At 38.0% G+C, this 10,551-nt stretch overlaps 1 protein-coding gene across 1 annotated transcript; it reads right to left on the bottom strand.

Annotated features, from left to right (window-relative positions):
• Positions 1-629: 629 nt before the first annotated feature.
• Positions 630-7,649, bottom strand: GPRC5B (G protein-coupled receptor class C group 5 member B; the record flags this gene model as incomplete). The annotated part of the gene is made up of 3 exons (XM_080617905.1): positions 6,635-7,649; positions 2,034-2,146; positions 630-674 (listed from the first exon to the last, which is right to left on the bottom strand). Exons 1-3 carry the CDS (start codon positions 7,638-7,640, stop codon positions 630-632), a joined length of 1,164 nt encoding a protein of 387 aa, XP_080474031.1. The 5' UTR covers positions 7,641-7,649.
• Between the last annotated feature and the right edge of the window lie 2,902 nt (positions 7,650-10,551).

Raw genomic sequence — 10,551 nt, 5'->3', positions numbered from 1 at the left:
CATAGACCTTTCATCCCTCCAGAACTGCATTTCCTACACCAGCTTTTTAAAGAGTATCAGCCTACAGTGTAATGGTAATTTAGTTGCCACAGAGTGACAATGCTTATCCACACACAATGCTATGTGACTGTACAGTACAGCTAGATAATGAAGCAAACAAGATACTTCTCATGACGTTTGAAATGAAGGGAAAAGGAGCAAAATGGAAAGAAATCCGGCATGTTTTCATGCTGTAGTAGCAATCTCTTGTGGCAACATGAACTAAGTTTAGGTGAGAGGAGGGTATCTTGCAAGCAACTGGCAACCACCAAAAGCAGGCTTGCCTCGCACACTAGTTACAGACAAGAGAATATCGTACATTTCAGAATACAATATCCCTCTCTTGAATTTCAGGTGTGCCTACTGGTATTTTAAATTAGATTCAGCTTCAGTTTTCCAATTTATTTTTTGCAATTATCTCATTAGTTCAATGGTGTTCACATTTAGACAAAATCCTCTGTAGGATTTCAAAAGATCCTGGATGGTTTGATGCTTTGTTCTGGTACTGTTATGGATTCCTCCCTCAAAGACACATTGCCAAGGAACAACATCTGCAATAAGGATTCTTACTCTCTACAGCCTACAGCCTTTCACCAGAGGTGTCGTCCAGTGTAACTTGGCGGAGCAGTTGGTATCTGGAAATAAGGATAATAAACCCATAACTGAGAGATCTAATCTGTTCAAAAATCAGTGTTATCATGCTACATGTATATGACAGCTTTCCAGACTACGGTTCCACAGCAAAGGGATACAAACTCATCTTCCACCCATACAGAGCATTCACGTCTCTGTAAAAAACATGACTGTACGCACACATTAATCTCTCATTTTACTATCTCCATTAAGCTTTGTGTCCACCGCAAAACAAACAGCAAACCAGCCCCAAAACAAATCCTCCAACTTCTCAGCCTTTTCCCTGAGCTGCATAGTCTGGTATCAGAAAACATAGGCATAGATGAATCCAAGCATCAGAAGGATGCTATTCATTACTGACAGCAAAACACAAGTCTTTTCATTTTATTCAAGTTGATGTTTCCCACTGTCTTACAGGAGAATCCTTCTATCTAGTCTCTCTCGTTCACTAAAATCAGCCAAAAGAGACCTGCGATCAGTTCACATTATTTGGTTTGAAACATAGAGGCTGAGTTATGGAATCAGCTCATGATTCAAAATAAAGCAAACCCAATTCATATGAGTATAAACTGGCTCATGGGTAGATTTTTAAGAAGCATGTAGGTATGCATGAAAAATATGGGGATGAAAATTCTTTTTCAACAGTATATTTACTATATGAAATGTCTGCAAGTATAAATCACACATCATGGGAAAAACCTTTAGACAGTCTGTTTGGCATCAGATCACTAAGCCATTCTTACAACCACCGGGCTGCAGAAAAACAGGTCTATCAAAGAATGGCATGCCAAACTATTGTCTATGAAAGGAAAAAATCAATGCTATTAACATTAAAATATTCTGTTCATCTTTTATTAATCCCTTTTCCAGAGACATACACATCTGTAACTTACTTACAAAGAATTACATATATTTTATGAGAAAATGGAAGATAGGTGAAAGACCAGCACTATCTGCAACAGTGATTCTTATTTAAAGTAATGTACTGGCCTGTAAACATCTGCGTGACTCACATCATCTTGAGAAAAAATCAGGTTAGAAATTGTGTCACTTAATAGTTATGTTAAATACCTTAACACATTTAATTTGAAAGGGCTATTGAACATGTAGTCTCAAAGAACTTGGTTCACTCAAGCTACACTGCAAAATGTGAATGGCCAAGTAAAGAAATGCAAAATACTTTGTAATTACATCTTTTCTAGAGGGAAGGGAAGCATTACATGCATACTTGCTGCCAGAGTTTTCACATGAAGTTTTCCCCCCTGCTGTGAATAAGCTTAAAGCAGGTTTTTAGTTAGCAGTGGTTGTATATGTCAGTGCATATCAAAGATTTCTTAAATCATCATATTTTTGATACTTACAGTCCCACCATTTAGCACAACTGCCATCTCAGTTGGCTGATAAACATTGCTTCTAAAAGGAGCACTAGGTCGGCTTCCCAAACTGCCATTTCGGAATCCTGCTGTTCTTAGTGCTGTGTTTAGAAAAGAGAGATAGCTCTTAGGAACACAATTAATGCTGTGCATTGCCTTTGAAATCATTAAGTGTCTTGCTTCAGTTTAGTGATTGGGAACTCTGCCACCGATTTTAACTTCTGTGCTATACCAGTTTTCACATTGCTTTTCAACAGCTGTTTTTCTTACATTGTTGGGGACGGATCTTAGAAGAATCAGTTTTACATAAACTTAACTCTTTGTTGTGGAACTGGAAAAAGTTTATTGGAAGCAAACTGTTGAAGTTTGCTTCATCTCATTTCAATAGGAGTTAAATGTCTTCAAGTATCAAACCTTTGATGTATCTTGCACAATGTATTTTGCAAAGCACTTACCGTATTGTTCTGGATACTGTGGGGTTAAGTAAAATGATCTTACATTTTGCTTTCTATCAAATTCAGAAGACAGGGATCCAAAACGTTGCTTGAGCCAGTAAGCATGCTCGCAACCCCCCTGAGCATTACTTCAGCATGACTAGCGTATAAGGATTTTCCAGATGTTTCAGATTATATTTACTCTGAGAAACTAGAAACATGAAGTAAATACTCCTTTTGAATAGCTTAAACATGGCGAAGGAGTGAAGCAAAAGAGAAGATACTGATTGTCCTTCTGAATGTTTATACCAGAAATACACGAGCCTCTCCATGAATTTGAGCTCAAGTTTGGATTCAAGATGTAGATTCTGAATGAGAGAGATGCATAGCTAGGGATGTGCTTCTTTCTGTCTAAATCAGTCCAGCGATTAGTACATACAAACTCTCTTTTTACTTCAGGGTAAATAATGGCTTCACTGAACTCAGATGTGGCCAGGGAACAGAGCGCATTTATCCATGTGACTTGTGTGGTTACAGCGGCCAATACTCATCTGTGAGCTGGTATAGAAACCCCCCTAGTTCAGGCACCTGGGGCAAGAATTTATCTTACATTTAATTCAAATTGCAGTTCTGCACTCTGGTTGAAATCATGAATGAGCTGAAGTTTACAAGAATTTCAATAAAGGCTTTAATGAAGCCAGGATTTAATATAGTTGCACTCTGTGGAACAAGATTTAAATGGATCCTGCTGCCATATGTTGTTATTTATCCACTGCCAGTCCTCTCTTTGGGGGTTGTGTACTGAGATGAGCAACACTATTGATTTAGGACAGAAATGTAGAAATCCAGCCCTGCAAATGCTCAGTTGTTGACTTCAGATGCACACAGACCCTCATTCGCTCTACAGTTTGAAATTAGATATTGTTGCAGAACACCGGGAGAATAATGGGTAGAAATGCCTCAACTAGAATTATGTATTTTTTATTTTACGTTTAACCATCTTGGGGTCAGTAGTAGCCTTTCTTTGCAGTTTGGCTTCATGTTGTGCATTAAACACAAATGGTTGCACTGGTATTTGCCAGTACACGTAAAAAAAAAATCTCTTTATAATGCATACCATCATTAAAATATTTACACAAAATTTCCATGGTCATTTCAGAGCTAAAGAGCCAGTAAATTCAATTCCATATTGCTGAATTTTCCTTCCCTATTCCTGCAGTAAGTCTAAAATTCTTTTAACATCAGAATCAGAGACAAAGCTTGTGGACAAAATACTCATTGTGGATTTTTTTTTCCTCATACCAGTTTTACCATTTTTCCTTGTACTTTTTCCATTACTATTAAATGCATCTACTTACATAGAGCATGTACTGGTGAGAAGAAAAAATAGTGCCAAGAATATCTGAGCAAGTGTTCTGTCAAAGTCTCCTTTTAACACATATGTTTTGTTAACTTTGGGTTTAGGCATTGGCTCCAAGCGTGACTTGCAGTGCTAGAAGTTATTAAATGAAATTCAGTGAGTACCAGGGCTTCTTCGGCTTGGGTTTCCTGACAGCTGTAGCATTCTGCATTGCACATCCAGATTTGTCATATATGAGGCAAACTCTCTTTGCCTTACAGAAGCAGTCCTATTGGTGTTTGTTTCTGGTGCATTGCACTTCCAGTTACTTTTTTCCAGGGTTTTTAAATACTTGACTAACACTTTTACAAGACACTGGTATGAAAATAACTCTTTTAAGTAGATATTTCAACTTCTCTATCCTGAATATTAAAATCCCAGATCATGCTGTTGAAATCATGTTTAAATAACTGACTTTAAAATAGTTTTGCTTTATAAATGCTTAGCAATATTGCTGGAATATAGCAGCTCTTGTTATGTATAACTTGGAGCTAAGAAAGAGACGAGGAGAACACAAGCTTGTTTGAACCACAGTTTAAAGGTTGTTCAGACTCTTAAAATGCTGCTTAAAATATCTTTTTTTTCTTTAAGAAATTAAAAAAGGAGCAAAATTACTAAACTTCTTTATGCAAGTATTAATGGAAATAACAAGAATTGAAAATATGTTTATTCAAGCATGTTTTCTGTTGGAACCTAACTACTTCTGGAAACAAATATTAATCGGGGAACCAAGAGGTGTTTTCTGGTTATCATGTCTTCCACAATTTTACAACTAGTAGATCTTTCATTCTTAAACATCATTCTTCAGTATAATTGAAGCAAGTACCCTTCCTTTCATTTCTAAGCTCTTAATGATGAATTCTTTAATTGAGGTTAATTAAATGAAAAAAGAAGAAAACATTCTGTACATACCTGCAGAGAGACAATTGCTAATAGATTGCAGTTGCTTAGCCACTGACACCCATCAGTATAGTGATCTGACTTAAAGTAACACTTCAGCAGCCATACTACATGACTGGAATATTACTACCTGTATTTACTTTAAGTCTCTACCATACTAGTAAGTTTTGACTCCAAACCCTGTCGTTGTAAGTCTGTACTTGAAGAATCGCTTTAGGAATAATGAATCTGTTTTGATTTATTAAAAATATATGTATCCTTATCACACATGTCATTGGAATAGCAATGCATTTGTTATGAAAAATACTCATAATGGCATCAGATAAGAAAAATCTATTTTGTATTGTACTATGTAAGATTCAGATAGATTAAAAGAGAACATGAATTGCACTATAATAGACACGATAATGATTTTATAGATATCATGCATCTATTCATCTCACTAAAAGACTTAATCACTGAATGATCAGATTAAAAAGTAGCTTCCAGCTCTTTTGAAAGTCTATGCATGAATGGGAATAATACAGAGTGGAAGATCTGGTTTTGTTCTTAGATATGCTTTAGTCAGAAATAGCTCCACTGAAGCCACTGCAGTTACCTTACTGTGACATTAATGTGATGGGGAATAGAGGACACTAAAAAAAAAAAAAAAAAAAACCAAAAGGAAAAAAGAGTGCTTTTTCATCATGAAGCTGCCTCTGCGGCTCTGGAACATTTGGAATAAACAACTATTCTTTTATCCTTGTGATTTTTCACTTGTTTTACACTGCCTTTGGAATATACTCACAGAACTTAACTCCTTTCTGTTCAAAGCTTCTGTACTAGCAGGAGACCTATAAAGTTCCTGCTAAAATACTTAGAGGAAAAACGCCTTCCTGACCTGACATCGTGCCAGACAAGTGTGCTGTTTTCCTCCACATCTGGTCTGTATCCAGAGGAAACATCAAACTCAGAGGAAATAAAAGATACGTAAAAATGAATAGGAAGGTGAAATGCCTGGACAACATGCCTTCTGGGGGCTGCCAAAGCAATGTGGGAACATTGCTGTAATACCACACTTCTCAATTAGAGTGAATAATAAGCAGTGTGACTAGTAACAAAATCCTTTATCCAACTGTGGGACAGCACCAGACTGCACCCTGCACTACAGAACACTGTTTGGCTCGTGCTTCCCTTCACTGCTCACATCAGCATCCCTGTCTATTTTCTCACATGGGTTAAGCATTCAGCAGTGGTTTGGATCTCTTAAGCAACCAGTTGTTGCTGGCCTTTCCGTCAACCACTCAAAAACACTTATCATTGCAAATTGTAACAATGGGTCATCAAACATGGTTCTATGTCACCAAACAGCAATGACAAGGAAAGCGACCACTACCTCAAAACCTCTCTCTGTGCATATTCTGCTCAGACATTAAGAACAAAGACTGTCTTTGAACTTGTCTATATGCCACTCTGTGTTTTTCACCCCCACAGTGTCACAAAGTGGCACTAAATCCCATTTTAATGGAAATACAATTAATAATAATCACTTTGTTGCTTAAGAGGCTGAGTATTTTGTAACAAAACACTTACTTCATTTTTTTTCTTGGGGTTTTGGAAGCTATTTCATATTAAATGTTATTAATTAATAATGACAACAAATATTATTTAAATGATTTTAAAAGAGGGTATTTTTTTCCACAGTGGATTTTTGTAGGCTTTCAGTGGTGGCTTTGCATTTGAAATTGTTCACTTTTTCAGTGAAAAACAACATGCAGAAGAATCATTTTAACCAAACATAAGTATTTTCTGTATTGCTTCCCCCCCATTTTCTTGGCTACTACAGAAAGGTATAGTCCTCTATAGTAAATTCTTACCTGCATTATGTTCATCCATTGAAAAGGCTTTATTTTCCATGTAGCTCCGAGGAAGCTGTATATCTTCCTCAAAAGCAGTTTCACGCATCCTTGGCTGTGAAGTATCAAAATAATTGGGAGTGTTTTCCTGCTGTGATGGAAGGATGGTACAGTGAACCTCTGGGATGGCGTGAAAAATAACAAACACCCAACCACTGGACACCAGTGCAATAGCAAGAGTGGGGTCACTCCATTTGTCTCTTCTCTTTAGCTCAGCATTACCAAAGAGGTACATAGTCATCCAGGCTACCCAAATCAGAATGGAAAAAAAAAGTGTTATAATGAGGCATACTCCGTTTTTCTTCCATTTCTTAAACTTTCCACAGAGAGTGAAAAGAGAAAATCCCATGGTAAATACCATCAGGAACATAACGTAAATCAAAGCCATAGCAAAATCCATTGGTTCGTAGCTGCAGGCCAACTTGTTATCTCTGACAACTGTCAGTATTAACCACTCAGTTGCAATAATGACCTGAACGAGCATCAGGCAGATTGCCACACCAGCTAGATGCCAGCCAGATGGACTCTTCCCATGGCGAACTAGTCTACGAAGTCTCCAGGCTTGAGCTAGCAAGCATGAGAAGCACAAAGCAAAGATAACTCCCCATAGAAATCTTCGGGTAGAGCACACCATTTCATCTTCTTGTATGATGAAAGCAAACGTCAGCCCAAACAGTCCTAGAGTCCCAAAAAGAAAGAGGAAGTGCATTCCCAGGGGGCTCTTCTTCTCTTTGTCCTTGATGAAGGGCAGCCTCACCAGCAAAATCAGCATCAGCAGTAGCGTGGTCAACACACCTGCCCCCGCAACTGCCTCCACCACTATTCCCCAGATGGCATCCAGGTCACACAGGTAAACATACTGAGGGAGAAGATCCAGTCCACATCCTCGAGACGTACTTGAGTTTTCAGAAGAGCCATAGCTGATCACGAAGAGGAGGAAGAACCCAATGGCTCGGTAGGTTTTCATTTTTCTGTCTGAGACAACAAAATATTTGTTTGCTTAGCTACAGTTCACTTTGGAGGATTTCACAGCAATTAGAAGCACAGCTTGTTTCAATAGCCTGTGTTTACTGGGTTTTTGCAGCTGGCAATAGCCTACCCCGGGTCCCCTTTGCTGCCCTCCCAGAAAGCTGCTTTTGCCTGTTGTGCTCTGAATGCCAACTGAGTCATTACTGTGTTTGCACTGATTGAAAACAACACTTCCAAACACTGCCCCTGCTAATATCCTAAAAGACAACCAGAGGAAATTCTGTATTCTGTTGCAAAATAATATATTATCTACAGTACCTTACTGCTCAAAGTCAGGTGCTTAAAACTTGTGTCAATTGCACTGGGCCTGGTGCAAGCACAAGTTGTATCAGAATTAGACAGTTTCACTCACAGCCTTGCTCCTTTCACTGCAATAAAGGCCGAGTCAAATAATCTTTTTTTTTTTTATCATTTTTTTTTTTTTTTTAAGGATAGAGTAGTCCCAGGAAAATAAACCTTGTGCTTTTTTGATAAAGGAAATTCTTGTTTTCATGCTCAGTCAATAGGCAGTTACAGTATTCACTCCTTTCATCCTCTTCCAAAGCCCAGGTATTAGATTGCATTTGCAAATGGGAATGGTTGGCTAGAGAAATCCCATCTTCTGTGACAATGGTGCACACATGCAGTGTCATCAATCAAGTAATCAAAAATGAATGATTCATTGTGCTTCTTAGCACATCTAAAGCCATTCAAAGGAAACAAACAACAAAAAACATCGCCTTCCCTGATCCAGAGAGCAAACAATGGTGAACTCTCTAGGAACGCAACGTATCCCACTCAACCACGAAGACCAAAAGCCTGGACAAATCCCAACTTAGTTTTAGGAAGAACATGGGTTAAGTGCTTTAAAAGGATATATGTTATGGCACTGGTTTTTATAAAGAAAAGCATGGCAAAGGAGACTATTAAAAAATGTAACCTTTACACAAGCAATCTGTCCCAGTGATAGCTGCTCTATAAGGGCAGTCTGAAGTAACCACTCATGCACCAGACATGAAACCTGATGCTGTTAACCTTCACTTGCACAGTTAGTGCTGCAGGTTCCAGCAGGATTATGTGCATTGATGTGTGCAACATGCCTAGGTGAAACTGTTCAAAGTTTAACTTCCATATGCATGGTATGACCATGCAGAAGAAAAGCACCATCAGTGGCTCATGTGATGTGTTTGAGATACAGAGCAAGAAACAGAGAAACTGTTGGTATCTCTTTTGTAAGTTAGACAAACAGCCCTAAGTGATTGCCCATTGAAAGGTGTTTCAGAAATCAGAAATGTATTTAATGAAAATGTCAAAAACTCAATGAGAATTGGAAGCAGTTTAAAGTAACAATGCAATGTTGTTGTATTGAACACATATCAGTCATAACCAACACAAAACCTGTTTATGTAGACTAGCTGAAACCTTACAGAGTCTCTTGCAGCTCTGAACTAGAGGTTTTCTTCCTGTGCATTACAGTTCTGTAATGACCAAAGTTACATCTTGGGGATCCCAATCTTCAAACAGATGTTCATCCCCCTTTCACAGTATAATGACCAATGGCCATTTTGGCCTCTGCCAGGAGATGTATGGTGGAAATTGCAGTTTCCTATTAGGGACACCAAGACAGCAAAGGTACTAATATAAATGCATAATGATTGTATGGTTTTCATTCATACAGCAGACAAAAAAGTGTATTAACAAATACTTCATCTCAGAAGTAGAAACTGTAACAAATAACATAATCTGGGATTAGACAAACAGGAAAAGGGTAATTGATGATTTGTGCCTGCCCATAGAAATTACAGTATCCTTGCACTATGGAAAGAGCCACAGTGTTCTAATGATGCAATGACCTGCAGCTAATGACTAATGATTTTTTTTTTTCTACCTAGCTGTTATTTTCTTTATGGGGAATTGCTAGAATATTTACTTGTTTGTATCTCATATGTATAACAGGTTTCTCAATGACTTTGTCACAACACTCACATTAAAACCACTGAATTTACAGGCAGAAAACTAATCATCAGTGAAATGAATTCATTTTGGTATTGAGTATGGTTACGCTCAATAAATCTCCTTGCCCTGTGAGTACATAATTAACTAGAAGGAAACATTCTGAAGGCGATTTTGCAATTCCCTCTGTGCGCAGGCAGTTCCTACTTCAACTAGTGCATTCACTCTTCAGAATACCCAAAATGTCCCAGAAAGCGTGAAATGGTAAGTGCCTGCTGACACAAAGAGAGGAAATCCACCAGGACCTACTAAGGCAATGGTGTGAACCACTGGTACCAATTTCAAGAAGGGATCATGTGGAAAATCACTCAAAATTCATTCTAAATGCTGCCCCAAACTGGAAACAATAAATGGCCCTTAAGTGAGGATCATGTTAATTTTCCACTATTCTATCACTTATAAGCTATGATATGCATGTACTAAATCAGTTTCAATACTAGCTTTGTTTATTAGCTATCCTCCAAAGACCTGCGGGGTAATGAATTAAGTGGAAGTATGTCCAGATCTAAGATATTTTCCAGTTCTCTGGTTACTTTATTCATGTCATGTAACCCTCATGTGATTGAGCTATTCTAGGACAGTCTGTTTCCATGGAGATTGTGCTGCATGGGTAAGCAGTCATATTGTCAGCCCGTCATTTGTTTCCTCTTCCTATTTGGAAGTGTTTGGGAGAGGGGGAGGGAGGGTTAATGAATTTTAGTATTTCCCCTGCCACGAAGAAGTAGTTTTTTTTGGAAAGGAGGAATTAATCTGTGACAAAATATACTGAGAATTCAAAATACATGTTTAGAAATGCAGAGACGTTCAACTCAAGAGTTTTCCCCAAGTTACCTCCATTTGTGAAATTACTTTTGGGA

The sequence above is a fragment of the Psittacula echo genome (assembly GCF_963264785.1).
Source record: "Psittacula echo genome assembly, chromosome: 5".
NCBI lineage: Eukaryota > Metazoa > Chordata > Aves > Psittaciformes > Psittacidae > Psittacula > Psittacula echo.
This window is presented reverse-complemented; position numbering and strand designations above follow the sequence as displayed.